The sequence below is a fragment of the Schistocerca gregaria genome, chromosome 3, assembly GCF_023897955.1.
Source record: "Schistocerca gregaria isolate iqSchGreg1 chromosome 3, iqSchGreg1.2, whole genome shotgun sequence".
NCBI classification, from domain to species: domain Eukaryota; kingdom Metazoa; phylum Arthropoda; class Insecta; order Orthoptera; family Acrididae; genus Schistocerca; species Schistocerca gregaria.
Window position 1 is genome coordinate 878,476,056 of NC_064922.1, and position 25,514 is coordinate 878,501,569.

A 25,514-nucleotide genomic window follows, 5' to 3' on the forward strand; every position below is an offset into this window, starting at 1 on the left:
ACCATTCCTAGACCGGCAAGGGAACTTGCTGTTCCAACAGGACAATGCACGTCCACATGTATCCCGTGCCACCCAACGTGCTCTAGAAGGTGTAAGTCAACTACCCTGGCCAGCAAGATCTCCGGATCTGTCCCCCATTGAGCATGTTTGGGACTGGATGAAGCGTCGTCTCACGCGGTCTGCACGTCCAGCACGAACACTGCTCCAACTGAGGTGCCAGGTGGAAATGGCATGGCAAGCCGTTCCACAGGACTACATCCAGCATCTCTACGATCGTCTCCATGGGAGAATAGCAGCCTGCATTGCTGCGAAAGGTGGATATACACTGTACTAGTGCCGACATTGTGCATGCTCTGTTGCCTGTGTCTATGTGCCTGTGGTTCTGTCAGTGTGATCATGTGATGTATCTGACCCCAGGAATGTGTCAATAAAGTTTCCCCTTCCTGGGACAATGAATTCACGGTGTTCTTATTTCAATTTCCAGGAGTGTATGTTGGTTTGTTTTGAGAATATTATTTGTATTTATACGCTGGTTCTGGCCTAGGGAAAACTATGCTATCAAACGAATACATCAATAGGTCCTGTGGAGAACCAAAGTGTTTAGGATCTTTGGTGGTGTTAACTCTGCCTCGTAGAGCGAGAGCAGAGAGGGAGTCTGGCTGGAGGAGGGCAGTGGAGCATGTGTGTTGTGTGACGCTCCCGCGAGTTGCCGCGCTTTCGGGGTTTGGCTGCATGTAATTGCGCTCGACTTGCTATGATAGTTTCTGACACGGTGTCGCGGACAGAAAGCATTAGCTGGCACACATCAAGAGCCCGTTTCGCCTGGTGACCGTGTCGAGGAGGCGGCGCACCAACATCCAGCGTCTGCAACAGCGACGGCCGACAATGAGTGAGTGTCGCCACCTCCTCGATCGATGGCTTCAAACCTTCAATCAACCAACAAGGAAAACTGGAATCAAGTAAAGTTTTAGAACTGTATGGCAGACCTCAGCTTTTAAAATTGTTGCGTCACAAAATTACAGCAACTTAGCATGAACCTTTGTTGCTCATTGTCCCAATTGCATTACCCTTCCTTATCCGGAATGAACCCGAGTGTCGTTGAAATTCAAACGCCAGCATTAAAGTAATATTATTCCATTTCACTGCTTTAATTTCAAAGTTCAGTTATTCATAGCTGGCTACAATATTTAGATTACACAAGCACAAATTATGTGTGCGAGTTTTGTTACCGTATTTTAGCTTACCTGTGACTACAGCTCAGCTTGGTACGTACTGAATTTTACTATTGTTAATTGTTCAGAATCATTAAATTAAAGTTCAAAGTTAAATCTCTTATTTTTAAATGGCGTAGATTCAAGTAGCTTTTGAAATGATTGTTGAGGTATCCCAAGACTAACCTTATTTTATTGAATTTCGTAGTTCTTCAGAAACAAAGCTCACTATTAATTTGAGTCACTAAATTAATTTTCCGGTTTTATTAAGTCTTTTGCTAAATTAAGTCAGATTTTACCTAAATTTATTACTTCTGACAAACTTTGTTTTCACACTACACGTGTCAACCTTCAGTTGCCACGCTTCTAGTGCTAATTATATGTGCGATAACCTTTCTTTTTCAGTTACTATAGTAATTGTCCATAGGACTGGCGACCGTAATTTTCCCCAAATCTCAAATATCTATTTACCGCTAGTCAATTGTTAACGTAACGGCCGCACATTTACTTTCTTTATTAACTTTATCCCTTTTCAAATTAATTTCCACCAGTTTCATTTGCATTTTTCCTTTCATTTAGATGTGACCCTTTCCTCCCTCTTTACCGACAGATTAACTTCGGTGACGATTGCTTTTCCCAAATTCCCATTAGGTACACGCGGTTTAATTTTTCACTGTCATTAAGGTTGATAAGTGAGGGGGAGGTTACATGTGTTCTCAGTGGTATGTCGTGGGGAGCGGATCGAACCGTCCTACTTCGCTTATGTCGGTCGATCGTCCGCTCCAAGCTGGATTATGGGAGCTTCGTATATGCCTCTGCACGGCCGTCCATCTTACGCCGCCTCAACTCCATACAACATCGGGGTATACTAGTCTCGTCGAGAGTCTTCATACTGAAGCCGGTGAATTGCCACTCGCCTACCGACGCGATATACTGCTTTGTCAGTATGCCTGTGGGCTACTGTCTATGCCCGACCACCCATCTTATCATTCCTTTTTTGACGACTCTCTCAACCGTCAATATGGGTTGTATGTCTCTGCCCTGCTACCCCCTGGAGTTCGCTTTCGTCGCCTCCTTCAACACCTTGATTTTTCACTCCCTGTAACCTTTAGAGTTAGCGAAAGCCACACGCCACCTTGGCTCCAGGCTCAGGTTCGCGTTCACCTTGACCTCGGCTCACTCCCAAAGGAGGTTACCCCTGGTTCGGTATACCACACCCGTTTTGTCGAACTTTGTTCAAAGTTCATTAATATGACCTACATTTATACAGAGGGCTCTAAGACCAATGACGGTGTTGGGTGTTCTTTTATTGTCGGGGCACAAAGTTTCAAATACCGGCTCCATGGCCATTGTTCGGTCTTCACAGCCGAGCTCTTTGCCATCTACCAGGCTGTTCTTTCCATCTGCCGCCACCGACATTCTGCTCATGTCATTTGCTCCGATTCCCTGAGCACCATCCAGAGCCTCAGTGATCCAGTTATCCCTTTCATGCACCGGATCCAACACTCTTCAGCAGCTGGTGGAGGACAGTTCTCCGGTTAACTTTATGTGGGTTCCTGGTCATGTTGGTATCCCTGGGGACCAAGCTGCAGGTGCCACGGCCAAGGCTGCGGTCCTCCAGCCTCGGACACCTTCTTGTTGTGTCCCTTCATCAGATTGTAGCAGGGTCATTTGTCGGCGCATTTTATCGGTGTGGCATGCCGATTGGGCTGCACTTACGGACAACAAACTTCGGGCCTTGCAACCTCTTCCCGCGGCTTGGACGTCCTCCTCACGCCCTTCTCGACGGGAGGAGGTCGTTTTGGCCTGGTTACGAATTGGACACTGCCGACTCAGCCATCGCCATCTGCTGACGGCTGCACCGGCTCTGTTCTGCCCATGTGGGCAATTGCTGACGATCCGCCACATTTTAACGTCCTGTCCGGATTTTAATACACTGCGTCTTGATCTTGGCCTGCCATGTGCTCTGGATGCCATTTTAGCGGATGACCCAGGAGCAGCTCCTCGCGTTCTTCATTTTATCAAGCTGACAAACCTGATTATGCTGTTTTTTAAAAAAAACATCTGCCTGTCTGTCTTTTGTAGTATTGTTCCTTTTAGTTGCTGTTTTAACCTTGTGCCTCGCGGTGCATTCCTATCTTAGTCTGGGTGCTAATGACCATTGTAGTTGTGCACCCTAAACCCACAAAAAAAGGGGCTGTCAGTTGGTTTGCATCCATATGTTCTACAGATCTAACTCATTTGTCACACTCGGCGCTGTTTCAACGAACATATGATTTATGGTTTTATGTTTATTTTCATTCTATTATGTTCATTTGTCTCTTCTTGAATATTTTTAACATCTGAAAAACAGGAGCACTCTTCCAGGAAAACAAATTCAGTTTCAATAAAAGCTTAAAAGCTCCTCCTCCTCCTCCTCCTCCTCCTCCTCCTCCTCCCCCCCCTCCTCCCCCCTCCCCCCTCACTCACTCTCTCTCTCTCTCTCTCTCTCTCTCTCTCTATCTCTCTATCTCTCTCTCTCTCAGTACATTATTGCGCTAGGTGGATATGATTTTGATACCAGATTAAAAATTCATTTTACACCCAGTAAAGTATTACACATTATCATTCAGACCTACATTCAATAAACTGCTCTTAAACAACCAGCTCTTGACACCACAAGTGTGTGCCTGTGAATATCCAGGCTGCTTTATTATCCATAGATCATTCGTATAAAACTTGTTGGTGATGTTACTTGAGAATTGACAGGCGTCAACAAATAAAAATTATGTAATTTATTTAAATCAAATTTTTATTTTGTAGCACATAAACATATTGACAGTATAGTCAGTTTCCTACAGCACAATCGTTTTCTCTATTGCAAATTCAGTAGTTAATTTGCTTTAGTGCCTGACAGTAATTAGTTTGTCAGAGACTCAAGTCTGGATCCGTAGTTGTATTTCTCATCTGCAAATTCCGTATATCATAGTACCAGACACAGCTGCAAATTGGTTTGTTTTTATCAGAAAAAATTTCTGTATTTATTCTGACTTTTTGTATGCCTTTGTTACCAAAGACTTTTTGTTTTTTGCAGGTTTCCAAATAAACCAGAAGCACTTGTGCCATATGAAGATATTGACAAGCGATGTCGTCAGCTGGAAGATTATCTGAACAATCTTTTAAGGATAAGGGTCTACAGAATGCGACATGAAACGGTACTTTCTAATACTACATCTGTGATAACATCTATATCAAAATCATACATTTTCTGCGTTGTCGATGTCCTACTCTCTCTGTTCCCTCCCACTTTGTGCTTCTCACTTTGTTTATTTTTATCTGTCAAAAGATAGGTCTGCCCCAGTGTGTGGCATCAGTGACCTGCCCCTCTGTTCTCAATTTATCCAACCCCTCTCTCTTTCCTCCCTGTGAAGAAACTAACATTTCTAAAATCTGAAGTAGTTTCTCCTGCTTTTGTGTGTGAGCATGTGTGTGCGTTCTGCAGCAACTGTTATTTACATTTCAGGTTTCTCCATTCTCTCTTTCATCTCTACTTCAGTCAAACTAATCCTTTCGTTGACTATTTTCCTCTCCTCTTTCTTTCTCATTTTCCTTTACCTTATGGTTCCTTAGACAGAGATTTATTTCTTACTCCTCATTTCTCCAACTCATTATTGTATCCATGTTTGCTTACAGATAAATTTGTTTTTGGATGGGATCCACCTTAAGCAAACAATTTTTTCTTCTTTTTACCTAGACATGGTTAGTCTGATCTACAACAAATTCTGAAACACCACAGCAAACCTACATCACACTATCCTAACCAAATTCAACAAATCAAATGTTGATGCTGTAACTTCAGCAAAACATGTCTGGATAAATAGAAGAAAAAGTCGGTTGCTTAAGGTGGATCCTGCACTAAAAGAAAATTAATGATCCCATTTTGATATACGCTGCTCTCTGTTGGATCTTCTCTATCTGTCCCATTAATCCCACATGTTAATGGTTTTTGCCATGAACAATACCCAAGGATTGATGTTAAAAATGTTTCATTAGTTACTTCTTTCATGAATGTATTAAGTTTCCTGAAGATTTTTCCAATTAATCTCAGCCTGGCATCTGCTTTCCCTCCAATTATTTTTACGTTATCCTGGATGTTTTATGGCTGTTACAGTTTCCAGTTATTTGTGTTCTTATTCTTTCTCTCCCTCCTCCCCCTGCCCCCCTTTCCTCTCCCTCTTTCAGTGTATGAATCATTGTTTAAGTATATAATTTGCTTTACTTGACAGTGTAACTTTCTTTGTTATGTTCTATTTATTAATCATTTTGCCTTCAGCTCATTTCCTACTTGCAACAAGCTACATAGTGCAAGAGGTAAGACTCTGGCCATCCACTTTCAGTTTTACCATGGTTTTGTTAAATCAATCAAGGCAGATGCCAGGATGGAACATGATGACCAGTTTGCTCTGCCAGTTCAAACTTGTATTCTATTTTTATCCATCTCCTTATGAATGAGAAGTTAAATTTCCTTCTTTCATTCCTTTTTTTTATATTTTTGCCTGCAGTTTTCCCTGTGTTTGTTGCAGTAGCGTGTGCAAGGTTTTATTAAAATTGTAAATTTGAGAAAAACAGCTTCAGTTGTGTGTACATAAATAATGATTTTTGTATTTTCTCTGTGTCGCATTAAAAATGTGTTATTCATACTCCTGTAATTGTACATGGTCCTGTCAAAACAGAATAGAATAGACTAACTTCCAAATATGTAAACACAAAATGATTATTGTTCCAGTACATAACAGATTAATTACCAATGCACTGTTAGTCCTTACAGTATATCATCATTTTCTAATTACATTAAAATTTTTCTTTGGTGTGACATTATCATACAAAATCTTGGTACAAGAGTTCATATCATCATTAGACAAGTTAACACTTTGACTGCAGAAGGTGCGCCACCTGCTTGGCATGCAGAGGTGCTGCGGTCTGCGACGTAATCCGTCTACCTTCACTGCGTGCCTGTCTCTCAGAGCTGCCGCCGGGATTGGATCGGCCCGCGTTGCTCAACCTGCCCTGTACTGAATATTTCTCGGCTGAATACAACTCGCACCGAACCAACATGAATTTCTGGCGACTTTGAGCTGTATTCTCTCGGGCAATAGTTTTTGTGAAGAAATAAAATTTGGCCGTCTTATACAACTTTATGCATTCTCTTAAGAATAACAATGACAATAATTTTACGAGCCATATTGAGCCAGAAAATTGTAGATAAATCGGCCAAAAAAATAGGTGCCCGAAAAAATTTCGAATTTTGGCTTCTTGATTCTCCTGAACTAATGCTATGATGAACATGAAACTTGGTATGTAGCAACCTAACTACACAAGGTTCTTAAATATAAAGTTTCATTTCCATAATACTTTTCAGTACTGAATGAATTAAGCACAAAATTGAAGATTTTGTAGAAACGTCAAAAATGCTGTACTTTCGTTCTGATTCTGCTAAAAATCTATGCTCCATAAAACATACCAAGCTGTAAAACTGGAATGAAAGTTGGGCGTGAAAATCAGGCCCGAAAGAATGTAAACTTCGGGTTAGCATGTCTAATAGTGTGAATGCATGATGGAAATGAAATTGAGTGTGCAATAGATTGACTGCACAATGATAAGGAATAAAAATTTTTATTCCCCTACTATTTTCCAATAACCTACAAATTAGTCAAAAAGACGTTTCTTTTTATGAAAAGATGAAAGCAGGGTGTATTTGATACTTCTTTTTCAAATACCGTTTTCTGTTAATGCTTCAAAGGCAGTCTCATTCCAACAACAAATTTTAAGCCCACCACACTCCCCAGAAGAGTCAGTTTAATTTTCAATATTGGCTAACAGAGGCAAAGTAGCAAGAAAAATCTCACTGAGAAAAGAGTTTTAACTTTGGCAAGTTGTTTTTCATTGGTCAAAGGCGTTTAAATCAGTTATGGAAAACATGTTTTGTACAAGTAGACTGAGTGTGATCTACATTTGTACTACCAAGGATAAAAGAATATAACTGTCTATGTTACATGTTAATAATTTAAATATACCATGTGCAGATTAATGTATGGGTTTTGTTATACTGGCGCATTGTACTCTGCATAATTAAATTTACCAGAGTACAGATATTGCGCCATCTCAATCACCAAGTCCATTCATTTGCCAGTAAACTGCTACATATGAAGAAGTCGGGCTTCGTTTGACTAGTTTTACACCTGTTGCATCTCTTTCCCATCCTTCTTTTCGATCTGGGCTTTGGACTGGTACTGGCGAAGTTAAAAATAGATTTACATTTTTACCTTTTTTGTAATTCATTCAGATCAGAAGCGTCAACAAATTTTCTCAGATTTAGTTCCCAATTAGTAATGCTTCTTTGTATGATAAGTTTGAAAGCAGGGTGCAACACACAATGGAACATTACAGGTTTTGCATTGGTATCTAGTTTCCCAGCACACTTTCTGTTTCATGTAAACCACGCATCTGCGCATTAGAGTACTTTTCTGCGAATGTTCACTCATGATAACAGCTGGAAATGTCTCCTTGCAAATCACATAGGATTCTAGTCATCGTATCGCCCTCCCCTACCAGCTTTACTCTGTTCTGTAGCATAATTTTCTACTCTCCCTTATGAGAGAAATGTGAAACTCTGCGAGTGCCATTTTTTGCACTGTTACAGACTGATGGGGAGCATGAGCATTTAGAATGCACAAATCCAGAATGTGAAAGAAAAGAAAATCATTTCTTGTACTATTTCACAGTCTTAAGCGCTGATCCCAGTGAGCTAAGTAACATTTCACAAAGGTCGACTGCACCCATACTTGAATTGTAATCTACAATACCTTTTTTTTTTTTTTTTTTTTTTTTTCCCCCAGTATTTCTGTCAGTCTTCTCTGTTTCAACCGTTTGTGTTGCGTGACTTGTGGTCAATGTGTACACCTCTCCCTTATTGCACTGCTTGATAGCAAGGACCTTGTCAGTGGATCTAAACTCAGAGTCTCCTCATTTTAATTTCTTCTGCAATTTTGGCATGTTGCGCCTGTTCTTATGAACAGTGCCACATGCAGCTGTTCCATGGTTGTGAAGCCAGAGGAGCAGATCCGGGCTTGAGTACCAGTTATCGACATATACAATATGACCCTGTCGCCACTTTTTCCCAAATTGTGGAACCCAATTTCTGTTGTTGTGCCTGTATATACAGTAAAATCTAAAATACACCCACTCTGACAGTCACACAGTACAAATGTCTTTATTCTGAATCTACTTCACTTGGTTGGAGTAAATTGCTGAAAAGATAACCATCGTCGAACAGCAAGAGACTTTCATCTATACAAAGCTTGTGATGTGGGCAAAATGAATTATGAAACATCTTACGAACTTTGTTAACAATCATCCAAATTTTAAATAGACTGTCACCTCCAGTACTCAGTTATCACTGAAATGTAACATTCTCAGAAGTAGACAAAAATGCTCTCAGGACATATTCGCTGAAAACTGGTGTGTATCTCTGGACCAGCAATCACTTAATTTTAACTTCTTAATGTGCGCCATTAGAAGGCAGACAGCAACAAAACAATACATTTCCTCAAATCCAATGTCTTTTCCCTTTGACAGATTGTATAGTATTTTCTCTGGTGTAAACACAAAAACGATTTGTTTCGTCTGCAATAAATTGCAACAGTTCGGGAGATGTAATTGTCACAAAAAATGAAAGAATGCTTGTTGTCAGTGTCTAATTGACATTTGTATCCTGAACTCGAGTCATCGAAGTAATGGTTGAACGGCTGAAAATATCGGTTTCTTTCCAGTCAGATGTCACTTAAGCGCGCTCTTTCCTGAACCGTTTCACTGTCACTTTCTGATTCCTCAGATTCAGAGGAAGTGCTGACTGTAATTATTGCTCTCCCCTCTGATGTAAAGGGCTGAGAACTACAGCTTCGAGATTCTGTTGAAGTCTCATCACTGTTAGCAACATCAGATAATTCACACTCACTGTCGCTCTTAGTGAGCATATCCAGGATTTCTTTATCTGTGCAACCATGGCGATGTGACATTTCTCATGTAGAAAACAAGAAAACTGGCGAAAATACAGAAAACTAAGTTGAATTCTGCAAAGAGCGAACACAGCAACGAAGGTATATGCACTCTCGAACTACACAGTCAGACTGCTGAACAGTTACTAGAAGAGCAGGGCAGAAAGACAGCTCTGCTTGTGTACATATCTGCAGTGCTCAGGTAGCTGTGACTCAGCGCGCCTAAACTTGTCCCTAGTGGTGGGAAGGTTGGTGGCGCAGGATACGTAAAGAATGTCCTTAGCACTGTAGGGAAGATCCAAGGCAGCGTATATAGACACCAGGCATGCCAGGAGAATGACGAGGCATGATGAGTTAACACGTCTGCAGCAGTCAAAGGGTTAAGTATGACTAAACTACTGGCTGTAATTTAAACTACATTGTAATACAGGGCATTATTTGAATTGTTCTAATATAGGAACTATGTGTTCATACTTAATATAACTTTCATAATGGATGCAAATATTTTTTTGTTATTTTTAACATACACATAATAATTTAAAATTATTTTTATGTGTTGTATACTCTGTACTGAAGACTATTTCAGAGAGCTACACCACAAACCTTGCAACAGTATAATGTCGTTATTGTTTTAGTAGTTTTCCTGCAGAATATTACACTGGTCTTTGTTGGTTTATTCTTCTTTTCTGCAAGTGAAGTCCTCTCAGTTCAGCACCTTACTGTGAGCTGTGTATGAGTACACATTTGTAAAAGCTGTGTGTGCCAAAATAGGACTGTAGTCAGTGTTGTTGTTGTTATAACTTCCACATGGGAAAAATATATTAAAAACAAAGATTCCAAGACTTACCAAGCGGGAAAGCACCGGCAGACAGGCACATGAACAAAACACACAAACACACACACAGAATTACTAACTTTAGCAACCGATGGTTGCTTCTTCAGGAAGGAGAGGGAAAGACGAAAGGATGTGGGTTTTAAGGGAGAGGGTAAGGAGTTATTCCAATCCCGGGAGCGGAAATACTTCCCTTAGGGGGGAAAAAAGGACAGGTGTACACTCGCGCGCACACGCACACGCACACACACACACACACACACACACACACACACACACACACACACACACACACACACACACACACACACATATATCCATCCGCACATACACAGTCTCCTTCCTGAAGAAGCAACCATCGGTTGCGAAAGTTAGTAATTCTGTTTGTGTGTTTGTGTGTTTTGTTCACGTGCCTGTCTGCCGGCGCTTTCCCGCTTGGTAATTTTTTCTGAGGTTTTTTGCTCAGACTCTCTCTCTCACAGTCTTAGTACAAGCTGTCACATGTACTAACACTTAACAGATGTGTTAATTAAAGTTAGTAATAGTATGCATCTACATAAAACTTTGTAATGTTACAGATGTATAGCTTCACCTTTGTTAGCTTTGTTCAGACAGATTAAATAACAGATGTTTGTTTGTAACTTGAACCATCCCTGTGAAGATACTTACAGTATATAAACAAAGATATTCCTTATATCATTTGATGAAATATTATCACTGACAGTGAACATAAAGCAGAGCAATACATTTTTATGGGACAGACTGTAGTCGGTAAGTAGCCCTCGTGTTAGCACCCGTACAATCGGTTGCAGCACTAGAGTCCAGTCTTGAGCTTCTGGCTTGAAGGATTAAGTTGCTGTGGTCAAAAAAGCTGCATAACCTGTTCATTTTTATGTTGGAGCTTTCAAATCTGTGATATTACTGCTTGTGAGGACACTTCAGCCCCATTTGCTTTGAGAGAAGTGTCTGTAATACACTTTCTGATCAAAAGTATCCAGACACCTATTAGTGGACATTAATAAGGGATGTGTCCTCTCTTCATCTTGTGATAGTTTGAACTCTGCTGGCAAAATTTCTGATGAGGTGTCTGAATGTTATTTGAGGGATAGCCCCTTCGCCAAGATCCAAAATCGGAGAAGGTAGTGATGTTGGACGCTGGGGCCTGAAGCGGAGTTGGCATTTTAAGTTTTCCCGACGGTATTCCATTGTGTTAAGGTTGGGGCTCTGTGCATCCCAGTCCATTTTTGGAATGTTATTGTCGACAAACTGTTGCCTCACAGGTGCTGCTTTATACTGCAGTGTCATACTAATACAAACTGTCGTAGTCTCCAAACTCTTCCTCTGCTGTATGCATTACAGCATTTTCTTAAGTACAATAAGAAGACCACAGACTAAAAATGAACAGCAGCCCCATAGTGTAACACCACCTCCTCTGTGCTTCACTATTGGCAATGCACACGATGCCCGGCAACCGTAAACTCTTCCATCAGTTCACCACAGGGTATGACATGATTCACCACTCCAAAATCATTTTGTTTCCAGTCATCCAGTGATGTCACTTTTTGCACCACCTCAACCACGATTTTGCACTGACTGTAGAAATGTGTGACTTATGAGGAGCTCCTTGATCGTTGTACCTAATCCTTTTTAACTTCTTATGCACAATCACTGTGTTACCTGTACTGCTGGTAGCACTTATCAACCAAAGGTGATTCCTTTTGTCAATTTCGTGTGATTTTCTACAGCTGTCCTACCCAATATTTGATGGTCCCTGTCCATCAGATCATGAGGCCTGTCTGCTCTTGGCCTAGTTGTGGGTGTTCCTTTTTGTTTTCCCTTCAGAACCTCATCACCAGCTTAACTTTGACAGCTTTATAAGGTTGAATTATCTCTAATGGATTTGTTACTCAGATGACATCCAATTACTATCCCACATTAAACGTAACTGAACTCTCCTGACTGACCCATTCTGCTGTTACTGCTTCTCTACTGACGACACGATAATCCCAGTCTTCTTTTATACTGATGTGTTCGCCTGTCACAGTATCTATTGGTCGATTCAGCACCCCATTGGTGTGTGTGGGTACTTTCGATTAGACAGTATATTGTAGTGCTTCATTGAGCACCAAAAGGAGATAAAGCTTTCTTAGTCGTCACCGTCCCCTACTGTTCAACCAATAAACCAAAGTCTCCTACCTGCGTTACTCATGACTGCACCTTTGTGATTGTTCCATTTCATGTATTTACCAGTGATCACCCAGGAATTTGTTTGAGTTTACCAATCACAACTGTAACTCTTTAGTACTGCAGCCTTAGGATACTACATTATTTTGTTCTGAGATGTGCATAATTTTATAAATCTGAACATTTAAAGTAAGTTGCCAATCTGTGTGACAATTTGAAATCTTATCAGGATCTGACTGAATATTTGAGCAGCTCCCATCATATACTTCATAGTAGATACATGCATTATCTGTGAAAAGTCCGAGGTTGCTATTAATATTGTCTGCAGGTTCATTAATATACAGCATTAATAGCGAGGCACCCAACACGCTTCCTGATGTACACGTGAAGTAACTTCTATGTCTGTCGATGAGTCTCCCTCTGAGACAAATTGCTGTGTTCTCCCTACCAAAAAATCCTCAATCCAGTCACAAATTACACTTGATAGTCTATACAGTTGTACTTTTGGCAATAAGTGTAGATGTGGCACCAAGTCGAATGCTTTTCAGGTATCAATAAATACTGCATCTATCTGACTGCCTTGATCAGTGGTTTTCAGCATGTCATGCGGGAAGAGTGTGAGTTAGGTTTAACATGACTGACATTTTCAAAATCTGTGCAGCTTGGCATGGGGTGTTTTCAGAAAGTGGGCCATAAAAAACATTTCGGATCATGATGGGTGGTCAGTCCAAGCTTTCAAAATAATCTTTCAGTAGCTTATATAATTTTAAGTTATTATATTGCGGGAAAGAGGTGAAGCCATAATGTTTATTATTGAAATAATAGCTGTTTGTATTTTGTTTCTGTGAAGACTTCTGTGCAAACTGTATAAATTGACAAATTGTTATTTTCAATACCAATGGGTGCAGTTGATAAGAAGCATGTTATGTCCATGATGCAGTGTTATGAGCTATATAGGCAGAACATACTACACCAGTACTGTAATATTTGGATATACATCTATTTTCAGCTTATACAAGACATTGTGTGTCCCAGCTGTACCCCCTCCAGTGAAGAGTGTGTTGCAGTTGTCACCAGAAAAATCATACATACTTTCATAGAGCATTTTTCCACAGTTACTACATAATAAGCTCAGTAATTTTATCAGATGTCTAATTTTCAGTACTTTTAGTTTCAATGAGCTTTGATGTGATGCCATTCTTTTGGTGAAGTGCTCAATGATGATGTGGAATGATGTAGTGCTTCCGTAAATACTAGTATCGTTAGATACTTATGAATGCCTCACCTTTTAAGTCGTTAACATGTTCTTCACAGTAGCTGTAGCTATGGGGTGCAATTGCGTCATATCTCCTTAGTAGTATTTGACTCTGGAAATATTAATCAGTTAAAGATTTAGAGCTATACAAAGACTTGAATGACATGTGGTGGAAAACTGTGTGGTAAACCAGTATACCTTTGGCTGCACAAATCAGATTTTCATCTGAGCCAGGTGTAGCCTTCTCACAGAATGTTGTGGTGATTGAACCACTAACCTTGGTTTTTGAATTATCTTTATGCCTCTTTCTGCTTAAGTGGTAATTTCTGTCAGAAACATACTTATTTGCAAGCAAAATGGTTTTTGAACAAATTGTGCAGTGTACTTCCTAGTCGTGATTTCTTGCTTTTTAGACTGGCTATTTGTTTTGCAAACTACTAAATAATATGCATTTGAGAGTCCAGGATGGATTAACAGCATTATTATGAAAAGGGTAGATAGCTACTCACAACATAAGCAAGACACTGAGTCACAGGCAGACAAAACAAAAAGACTTGTACATTTAAGCTGTCTGCAGTCCAGCCACAGTGTATGGTCATGTGTGATCGAGTTGTACTTATGTGAATATGTGTGAGTTTTCTGCTCTGGAGGAAGATCTTTTAGCCCAGAGCTTAAATGTATAACAGTCTTTTCGTTCTGTCTGTCTGCAACTCAACGTCTCATCTGGATGGTTAGTAGCGGTCTATTCTTTCCGTAATATCATTGTTAAATATGCATTTATGTTTCGGCATTTTGCATCTACAAATAAGAAATAGTCTGTTGTGACTGGAAGTTTAGGGCATTTAACAACATGATTACTAGCACACGTACAATTAAAAGAAATAGGCAACAGATATAAATTAAACTATGACAATTTCAGAGATCTTAATGAATGTAAATGGTACAAAATTACATAATTTATTGTGTTGCAATATCAAGATATTGTATTTGTGTCACAGACATGTGGAGTGAAACATTGAGTTGAGTTAAACCATTGAGTTACCTCTATGCAACTGTCTGGCAGGTAGGGCAGTGGCGCGGTGCATCTGTTCGTAGATTGTTGGCAGCTTCGCATTGGTGTCACTAAAGTAGTATGGAAAATATGTGCATAAGAGAAGGTCTACACCTGCTTGCTGCTCATTTTTTAATATAAAATATCTGAAGGCCAGTGCTCATTTAGTGAATTTTTTGTAAGGTTTATCAAAATCTGTTTACTGCCGATAAATAGAATTTCTCCAGACACAGAAAAAAGTCCGGGTTTATGTTAGTCGGTTGTATAACACCTCCCCCTCCCCCCCCCCCCCCCCCCCCCCCCGGACACCCTCAAAACTAGGACAAATACAAGGAAAGCCGGACTCATCACCTCAGCTCTGATCATGGGAGAAACAGGCCCTTGAACAATGCCTAGTCTACAGATAACTCCAACATTCCAAAAGTATGTCTCCTCAATCATTTTCTTGTGACTCATATTCCACAATGAGTCTCCTTTTACTTTCCTTCTTTAGTCTACAGCTATTATTGCATTGTTAGATTTTCAGTTCCGCTTTGCGCTAAATTTTAATACACCAAAGGCAAACTTCATTCATATTCTTTCTTAAGCATCTTTACTTGTTGTTGTTGTTTGAATTTGATCAGATTAATGTTGCATGTTCCTAGTTGTTCAGTCATTCCAAAGATGTTGATTTTAGTTCACTGGGATGCTTCGATTGGGCAAGTCCAGCATTGTTAACCCATTACCTTGTAACACCAATGGAGCAACTCTTGTTTCATGGACTGGATCATTATATTCTGCTACAGAAAATGTTAAATTAGAAACTGATGCTAAATTGTGGTTAATGTACTAATTGCTAACATATTTCTACAGAACTGGTGTTCCATTTGCCATTAACCAAGGCTAATGAGCTGAGCACAAACTAGAAAAAGGGTAGACCTGCACATGTCCTGTAGGATGCCACATCCTCCACTGTGATTCCATCAGTCCATACAACCTCTTTTGTTACTCCACACACTGTTGACATTAACATCTTGTCTATGTTTGTACTTGGCAAACACATCATCTTATGTGTAGAATAGTGTACATTGTAATTTTCCTCCCTTCCTGTTTCAGTCACAAACAAAATGTGAGAAAGAAGGCAGTCAGTAAGTGTTAAGCATGGTTTGTTCGTGTTGCTAATGTTTCTGAAGATCTGGGGCTGAACTAGTTTAAGAATAAATTGAATAAATCCTTTCACATTCACTGTGAAGACTGTTTAGTTATTTATTCACATGATCAGTTTTGAGACATTCAATCTTACTAACAGGTGACAGTTATTCAGCAGTGATACTGAAATTGAATGTCTCATAACTGATTGTGTGAATATATAAACAAAAAGATCCTAATAGTGGCTGCAGAAGCACTTCTTCAATGTACCCCTCCATACAGGCTAAAATTCCCCAATTCTGTCATAACTGAAGGAAGTAAAACATTGCTAGACTCTTCTTGGAATGCGCATTTGTTTTTAACAGTGAGCCTCTTCATAATTAACATCATTTTGGTTGCAGCATTTGCTACTAGATTTAAATGACCATTTCTATTATGCTCTCACCTGTTGTCATTGTTCACAATGTGTGTATGAAATTGTGTAGTGGTTCTTGTGATCAGTGGCTTCTACCAGCAGCAACCACAAGAAAACAAAAACCTTATTGCCTCTCTACATGTATTTCTCCTCTCTACATGTATTTCTGACCCCTATATCTGTGCTACAATGGAAATTTTATGTAATGAGCAGTCAAAAAGTTCCTGTTCAAAGGCTACAAAGTCAGAATCGGTATGTTGATCAGACAAAATCATCCCGTAGAGGTACGAGGTTTGAAGATACCCATTTGGTAAAACGCTGTGTCCTGCTGCATGAAGAAGTACGTAACTTCCTGTTGCATATCCTCATCCACAGGAATCATCGATCTTTCAGGACATTTTTAAAGGTAATGAAGACGTTAAAATTGCATGGGAAGAGATCAGGACTACAGGGCAACTGCTCGAGTGTCTCCCACATGAGCTGACGTAACTTCTGCATTCAGGCATCTTCAGTATGGGGATGTGGATTATCCTGAAGGAGCAGCAGCACCACCACTTGGTGCACCTTCCCACAAAGATGGTTTCTGACACACATACTGTCTCATACATATTCTCCATTCTCTGATGGACATCTACCGGTATTACTCCTTTGGCAGCTAACAAAGGAATAGCAGCACAGTGGTCATGTTGGACAGATTTAGTAGTAATGTTATCATAGTTTCTGCATTTACCACATGCACGTCAGAAAAACTCGAATGCTACCCTAATCCGGTGCTTATATGTCTGTGTTTGTATACTTAAATCAGAATCGTGCTAAGTTGCACTTACGTTGCGGCAACGCAAACTTTTTCATTATCCCTTATATAATGCTGCAAGAGCATTTTACAATTTCTCCAAACAGCAAGTTATTGAGTTTGGTGGGCCCTATAAGTTAACTCTATTAGGCTTAAGAAGTCAGTGTTTTGTTTTAGTGCTTCCCTGGCATTTGTATTTCACAGTAACTGTGTACCTGGGTGTCTCCTGAGAAACCTGTCTGAGAGAATGCCTGACCTTGCGAATTACTGTTATCACACCTCAAAAACACACACACACAAACACACACACACACACACACACACACACACACACACAGTTGTCTCCATTGATGTCTTTTTCCAAAGCTGTTTCACAGAGGAAGACTGCACTGTAGTTCCTTCTCTAGATTGTCGCACAGATGATAAAATGGTAGATATCGTAATAGACGACAGAGGGATAGAGAAACAATTAAAATCGCTCAAAAGAGGAAAGTCCGCTGGACCTGATGGGATACCAGTTCGATTTTACACAGAGTACGCGAAGGAACTTGGGCCCCCCCCCCCCTTCTTGCAGCGATGTACTGTAGGTCTCTAGAAGAGCATAGCGTTCCAAAGGATTGGAAAAGGGCACAGGTCATCCCCGTTTTCAAGAAGGGACGTCGAACAGATGTGCAGAAGTATTGACCTACATCTCTAACGTTGATCAGTTGTAGAATTTTGGAACACATACTATGTTAGAGTATAATGACTTTTCTGGAGACTAGAAATCTCTCGCGCTATTCGTCCACGAGACTCAGAGGGCCATAGACATGGGTTCCCAGGTAGATGCCGTGTTTCTTGACTTCTGCAAGGCATTCGATACAGTTCCCCCCCAGTCGTTTAATGAACAAAGTAAGAGCATATGGACTATCAGACCAATTGTGTGATTGGATTGAGGAGTTCCTAGATAACAGAACGCAGCATGTCATTCTCAATGGAGAGAAGTCTTCCGAAGTAAGAGTGATTTCAGGTGAGCCACAGGGGAGTGTCATAGGAACGTTGCTATTCACAATATATGTAAATGACCCGGTGGATGACATCGGAAGTTCACTGAGGCTTTTTGCAGATGATGCTGTGGTGTATCGAGAGGTTGTAACAATGGAAAATTGTATTGAAATGCAGGAGGATCTGCAGCGAATTGACACATGGTGCAGGGAATGGCAATTGAATCTCAATGTAGACAAGTGTAATGTGCTGCGAATACATAGAAAGATAGATCCCTTATCATTTAGCTACAAAATAGCAGGTCAGCAACTGGAAGCAGTTAATTACATAAATTATCTGGGAGTACGCATTAGGAGTGATTTAAAATGGAATGATCATATAAAGTTGATCGTCAGTAAAGCAGATGCCAGACTGAGATTCATTGGAAGAATCCTAAGGAAATGCAATCTGAAAACAAAGGAAGTAGGTTACAGTACGCTTGTTCGCGCACTGCTTGAATACTGCTCAGCAGTGTGGGATCTGTACCAGATAGGGTTGATAGAAGAGATAGAGAAGATCGAATGGAGAGAAGCGCGCTTCGTTACAGGATCATTTAGTAATCGCGAAAGCGTTACGAAGATGATAGATAAACTCCAGTGGAAGATTCCGCAGGAGAGAGGCTCAGTAGCTCGGTACGGGCTTTTGTTAAAGTTTCGAGAACATACCTTCACCGGAGAGTCAAGCAGTATATTGCTCCCTCCTACGTATATCTCGCGAAGAGACCATGAGGATAAAATCAGAGAGATTAGAGCCCACACAGAAGCATACCGACAATCCTTCTTTCCACAAACAATACGAGACTGGAATAGAAGGGAGAACCGATAGAGGTACTCAGGGTACCCTCCGCCACACACCATCAGGTGGCTTGCGGAGTATGTATGTAGATGTAGATGCACTGTAACAGACAAACATGTTTATGGTGTTATACATCCCCAATTGTACAATCTAATGTTGTATGCAATGTGTTCAGTGGCTGTCTGGGGACTGTAGTCTCCTTAGTATGCATTATCATCTTGTTTGGTAAGAAATTTTCTCTTATTTTGGTACGTTGTATTTGAAACACAAATTTCTAGTTTGAGTATTGGCCTTTAACATTGGTTCATTTTCACGGCTGAATATATCAGCTGAAGTTGTTTCTTTACTATACCAGACATAATTAAGTCATTCGCAGCTTAAATTTTTTTTTGCTCAAAATCATTCCAATACCTATGGCATCATTTGCTGATGACATAATCACACTATAGTCACTTAGTGAAAAGTCTTCCTCTTCTTTCCATTTGGCTTTCTGATTCTTCTGGTTACTTATGTCCCTGTTACATACCAACTCTTGAAATTCTACATAATGGCTGTTGCAAATGCAATAAAGTTCGGAATACGAGAGAGGTGATGAATCAAATATAAGCTTCCTGTGTTATGACTGTGAGGTACATCCACATGGGGATTTCGTTTTGGTCTGTCTTACTTAGTTGTGTATGAAGTAATCATTAAATTATGAGGACAGCATTTCTTGTGGATACAGTTGTCACACAGTCTGCAGTTCCCAGAGCTTTCTGTGGCCCCAATCTTTCTGTAGCCCAAGAACAAGAAAACCTGACAATCTCCCTTCCGTGATTATGGTTACTAGGCCACAAGCATATTGATATGAACTCCACAGGCGGTTAATTCAAAATAATCACTGTTAAGACATGCAAATGCTGACATATTTGTGTGATAATTGTGGCTCATAACTGATACAATGCATTGCCATAAATGGAGGAATTGCAGTGCCACATCACTGCCACTGAATTTTCCCATGTAGCACCTCTGGTATGTGCAGCAATGGAAGCCAAAGACTGGCAAGCATTCTATTATGTTTCTGCCAGGACCATGTATGATTTTTCTGTATATTAATAATACTAATTGCTGGATTTTTCGTTACATGTTTCAATCACTTACATTTTAGGCATATTTCCTAGAAGTGAGTCACCTCTCATTTGTTAGGGAATTGGGCTTAAAGGGCAAGGAAGGAATGGTGCTGAAGAGAACGGGGAGCACCCAGCTTGCCCGTGCAGGATGTGACTGCTTCGGTGTGGGCAGATGCGCTGTGTGTGTTCGGTAAGTAACCTTACTTGTCCTGTTTGTTGCATCAATGCCCATCTCATTCTTTTTATTTTCAGTGAGTGAACTGAGACAGTGAGAGCTAAAAAACCTCAGATAAATTGACAGTATGTGGGATAGTACTTCACTACCAAACACACATGTAAAGCGTACCTGAAGTCGAGTCGACAGAAGCTTATTGTGAATCTCTTTTTCCAAACACTATATGTTAGCCGTTTATTTAAGTATGTTGTTTCACTTTGTTACTTATTTGATGATGATCTGTGCAACTACCACTTCATCTGGGAACATGCAGACAGTTTAACTGTCCCAGGCTTGCTCCATTCCTTTCCGGTTTCTAGCACTCTTATCTGCACTTCTTTCACTAATAACCTTTGGCTAAACCATATTTATAATGCTCTATTTCCTTACAGAATTACTGTATGATTAAATGATGATGGCATCCTCTTGGGTAAAATATTCCGGAGGTAAAATAGTCCCCCATTCTGATCTCCGGGCGGGGACTACTCAGGAGGATGTCGTTATCAGAAGAAAGAAAACTGGCGTTCTACGGATCGGAGTGTGGAATGTCAGATCCCTTAATCGGGCAGGTAGGTTAGAAAATTTAAAAAGGGAAATGCATAAGTTAAAGTTAGATATAGTGGGAATTAGTGAAGTTTGGTGGCAGGAGGAACAAGACTTCTGGTCAGGTGACTACAGGGTTATAAACACAAAATCAAATAGGGGTAATGCAGGAGTATGTTTAATAATGAATAGGAAAATAGGAATGCGGGTAAGCTACTACAAACAGCATAGTGAACGCATTATTGTGGCAAAGATAGATACGAAGCCCACACCTACTACAGTAGTACAAGTTTATATGCCAACTAGCTCTGCAGATGACGAAGAAATTGAAGAAATGTGCGATGAAATAAAAGAAATTATTCAGATAGTGAAGGGAGACGAAAATTTAATAGTAATGGGTGACTGGAATTCGAGTGTAGGAAAAGGGAGAGAAGGAAACATAGTAGGTGAATATGGATTGGGGCTAAGAAATGAAAGAGGAAGCCGCCTAGTAGAATTTTGTACAGAGCACAACTTAATCATAGGTAACACTTGGTTTAAGAATCATGAAAGAAGGTTGTATACGTGGAAGAACCCTGGAGATACTAAAAGGTATCAGATAGATTATATAATGGTAAGACAGAGATTTAGGAACCAGGTTTTAAATTGAAACTGAAAGAACCAGAGGTTGTACAGAGTTTCAGGGAGAGCATAAGGGAACAATTGACAGGAATAGGGGAAAGAAATACAGTAGAAGAAGAATTGGTAGCTCTGAGGGATGAAATAGTGAAGGCAGCAGAGGATAAAGGAGGTAAAAAGACGAGGGCTGCTAGAAATCCTTGGGTAACAGAAGAAATATTGAATTTAATTGATGAAAGGAGAAAATATAAAAATGCAGTAAATGAAGCAGGCAAAAAGGAAAACGAACGTCTCAAAACTGAGATCGACAGGAAGTGCAAAATGGCTAAGCAGGGATGGCTAGAGGACAAATGTAAGGATGTAGAAGCTTATCTCACTAGGGGTAAGATAGATACTGCCTACAGGAAAATTAAAGAGACCTTTGGAGAGAAGAGAACCACGTGTATGAATATCAAGAGCTCAGATGGCAACCCAGTTCTAAGCAGAGAAGGGAAGGCAGAAAGGTGGAAGGAGTATATAGAAGGTTTATACAAGGGTGATGTACTTGAGGACAATATTATGGAAATAGAAGAGGATGTAGATGAAGACGAAATGGGAGATACGATACTGCGTGAAGAGTTTGACAGAGCACTGAAAGACCTGAGTCGAAACAAGGTCCCCGGAGTAGACAACATTCCATTGGAACTACTGCCGGCCTTGGGAGAGCCAGTCCTGACAAAGCTCTACCATCTGGTGAGCAAGATGTATGAGACAGGCGAAATACCCTCAGACTTCAAGAAGAATATAATAATTCCAATCCCAAAGAAAGCAGGTGTTGACAGATGTGAAAATTACCGAACTATCAGTTTAATAAGTCACAGCTGCAAAATACTAATGCGAATTCTTTACAGACGAATGGAAAAACTGGTAGATGCGGACCTCGGGGAGGATCAGTTTGGATTCCGTCGAAATGTTGGAACACGTGAGGCAATACTGACCTTACGACTTATCTTAGAAGAAAGATTAAGAAAAGGCAAACCTACGTTTCTAGCATTTGTAGACTTAGAGAAAGCTTTTGACAATGTTGATTGGAATACTCTTTTTCAAATTCTAAAGGTGGCAGGGGTAAAATACAGGGAGCGAAAGGCTATTTATAATTTGTACAGAAACCAGATGGCATGAATAAGAGTCGAGGGGCATGAAAGGGAAGCAGTGGTTGGGAAAGGAGTGAGACAGGGTTGTAGCCTCTCCCCGATGTTATTCAATCTGTATATTGAGCAAGCAGTAAAGGAAACAAAAGAAAAATTTGGAGTAGGTATTAAAATTCATGGAGACGAAGTAAAAACTTTGAGGTTCGTCGATGACATTGTAATTCTGTCAGAGACGGCAAAGGACTTGGAAGAGCAGTTGAACGGAATGGACAGTGTCTTGAAAGGAGGATATAAGATGAACATCAACAAAAGCAAAACGAGGATAATGGAATGTAGTCAAATTAAATCGGGTGATGCTGAGGGAATTAGACTAGGAAATGAGACACTTAAAGTAGTAAAGGAGTTTTGCTATTTAGGAAGTAAAATAACTGATGATGGTCGAAGTAGAGGATATAAAATGTAGACTGGCAATGGCAAGGAAAGAGTTTCTGAAGAAAAGAAATTTGTTAACATCGAATATGGATTTAAGTGTCAGGAAGTCATTTCTGAAAATATTTGTTTGGAGTGTAGCCATGTATGGAAGTGAAACATGGACGATAACTAGTTTGGACAAGAAGAGAATAGAAGCTTTCGAAATGTGGTGCTACAGAAGAATACTGAAGATAAGGTGGGTAGATCACGTAACTAATGAGGAGGTATTGAATAGGATTGGGGAGAAGAGAAGTTTGTGGCACAACTTGACTAGAAGAAGGGTTCGGTTGGTAGGACATGTTTTGAGGCATCAAGGGATCACACATTTAGCATTGGAGGGCAGTGTGGAGGGTAAAAATCGTAGAGGGAGACCGAGAGATGAGTACACTAAGCAGATTCAGAAGGATGTAGGTTGTAGTAGGTACTGGGAGATGAAGCAGCTTGCACAGGATAGAGTAGCATGGAGAGCTGCATCAAACCAGTCTCAGGACTGAAGACAACAGCAACAAAGATAATCTTACTTCTGCTTCATGGAATCCTATCCTCCAGGTGAGGTTTTGTGATCCATTATGTACACCACTGTCCTCTTTTAATGTATGTCTCTCCATGAATTGAAGTTCTTATTTGGTGAAATCTACAAATACTGTGTTTTGAATTATATTGTTTCTGATTTTCTGTTGAATTCAGAATCTGTTTGAAAACTGGTAGTGTTTTTGAAACCAGCTTTATTTGATGAATTTTCTATGTGATGCCCTTTATGCCACTCTGTGGTTCACTGAAGAGGGTCTAAAATACTTCTGGCAGGAGTGTTGTGCCTCTGTTAATCATTCTAGTCCATTCTCCTGTGTTTACACAAAGAATTCCTAATAATTGTAAACCCTCTTAGTGTACCATAATTTATGTAGCTGGTGAAATCACTCTGCCACATTAGAAATACCAGCTTGAAATGTTTGAAACAAATTTGTGTCACCCAATTGTTCTTCGGCGATAAAATATTTTATATGGTTCTATTTTTGTGTAGTGGCATAGACTCTGGCCCTTATGCCTCATTTTACTGCTTCATTAAGTTCTTTTTGTGCTCATTGCAGTTTAGAAACTTTTTTTTTAAATAACAACCAAGTCTTACAGTTATCATTATTATTCAGTTTATTCTTCTAATTCATCTTTAAACCTTTGTGTCAGTACTCTGCATTCAGAAAGCTTGGTTTTAAAGATCTGGTAGGAACTTGCTTATGTTGTTCTTTTTGAGATAGCTATCCATTTGTGCCAGCCATTCCTTGCCATATGCACTTTTTATGAGTTTAAAATAGCTTCTTGGCACCTTCCTTTCTAGTGTAATGAAAGGTATCACAGATGACCCTTTTATATTATGAATTTTTGGTACATATCCTTGCAACACGTTTTCAGACTATATCAGCATGTGTCTTCACTTTTAGAATGATGTCAGAATGCCTCTGAATATTTGCTACATTGTTTGTCAGTTACAGTGAGCATTGCTTGCTGTTTTTCCGTTTTCTCCAGTCAAATTGTTGATTCTACTCAGTAGTTCCCCTCCCCTCCTCAAGCTATTGCATAACTTCTTGCCTTCCTGTGCTGCAATTTTACTCTTTGGCTGTATCTTTTCTCAGACATATTGTCTAGGACAGATTACCTGCTGACAATCTAGCTCGTTTGTAGCAGGTAGATTATAGTTCTTCCACTTTGTCCCATTATTTTACACCATATATTTTGATGAAGTTATGTTTGGTCACCACACCTGGATGTGGTGTGCACCTTATCAAAATTGTTTATAGAAGTTCAGGCCATGCAGGGAAGCTTGCCCAGTCTCTATCATGGTAATCAGTTGATGCAAGGAGGACTCCAGCTACCTGCAAGGGGATAGCTCCTTGACCACGCTGGGATTGCACTATTGATGCCGACCTTTCACCTTACACATGCCATTGAGTAGGTGCCTGTCTGTCTGAGAACACTGGGACTCCGGGCACTGGCCATCAAGGCAGGTAGGCTTTAATCTGGCAAGGTGGCACGTGTGAGGAGAACACTTGTTTAGCACAGCTGGCACCATCACTAGTCTTGGACATCACAGAAAGACTTAATATGAAAAGAATAGTTACTACTCACCATATTGTGGAGATCCCAAGACCAAAGTTCAGAGTCTGGACTTGGCAGCCAGAGACTGTGGTCGTGTGTGTGTGTGTGTGTGTGTGTGTGTGTGTGTGTGTGTGTGTGTGTGTGTGTTCTGATGAAGACCTGTTTGGCTGAAAGCTTTGTTTGACAGTATTTTTGTTGTGTGGATCTGAAGCTCAGCATCAATGCTATATGGTGAGTAGTAACTATCCTTTTCACAATATTGTCATTATTCCACTCTGGATTTTCCAATGTTTGACAAAAAGACCTAAGTTAGCAGCCACTAGCCACAAGGCTCTGGCAGGCTCTTCAGACAAACTACAATTCAGTACAGATTGTTATAACCATATAAAATTTCCCTCCTTGGCGACACTGTGAGAGGAAAGCAAAATCAAGCAACTTGCAGACATTCTCTCTCCTCAGTTCCTGGTTTGCATTTGAACGTATTGGGGGGGGGGGGGGGGGGGAGGGGGGGGGGCAGGTGAGACTTCTTTACTAAAATAATGTTTTTTTGTGGAAAATATTGTAAATGTGTTTGGCAAACACTCTTCCCTTAATAAATTATGAAGTGGTTCCACCTTA

The 25,514-nt window shown here is 40.2% G+C and overlaps 1 protein-coding gene across 3 annotated transcripts in view; it reads left to right on the forward strand.

Annotated features, from left to right (window-relative positions):
* The window catches only part of LOC126354992 (phospholipase D1), a 190,620-nt gene that overhangs the window by 37,411 nt on the left and 127,695 nt on the right, over positions 1-25,514 (forward strand). For 2 of the 3 annotated variants that reach the window (XM_050005100.1, XM_050005102.1), the window contains 2 exons: positions 4,285-4,405; positions 19,868-20,019. In XM_050005100.1, the coding sequence (XP_049861057.1) occupies positions 4,285-4,405; positions 19,868-20,019 (273 nt within the window). Of the gene's footprint in view, positions 1-4,284; positions 4,406-19,867; positions 20,020-25,514 lie in introns of those variants that run through there. The other variant, XM_050005103.1, reaches the window with a different exon arrangement.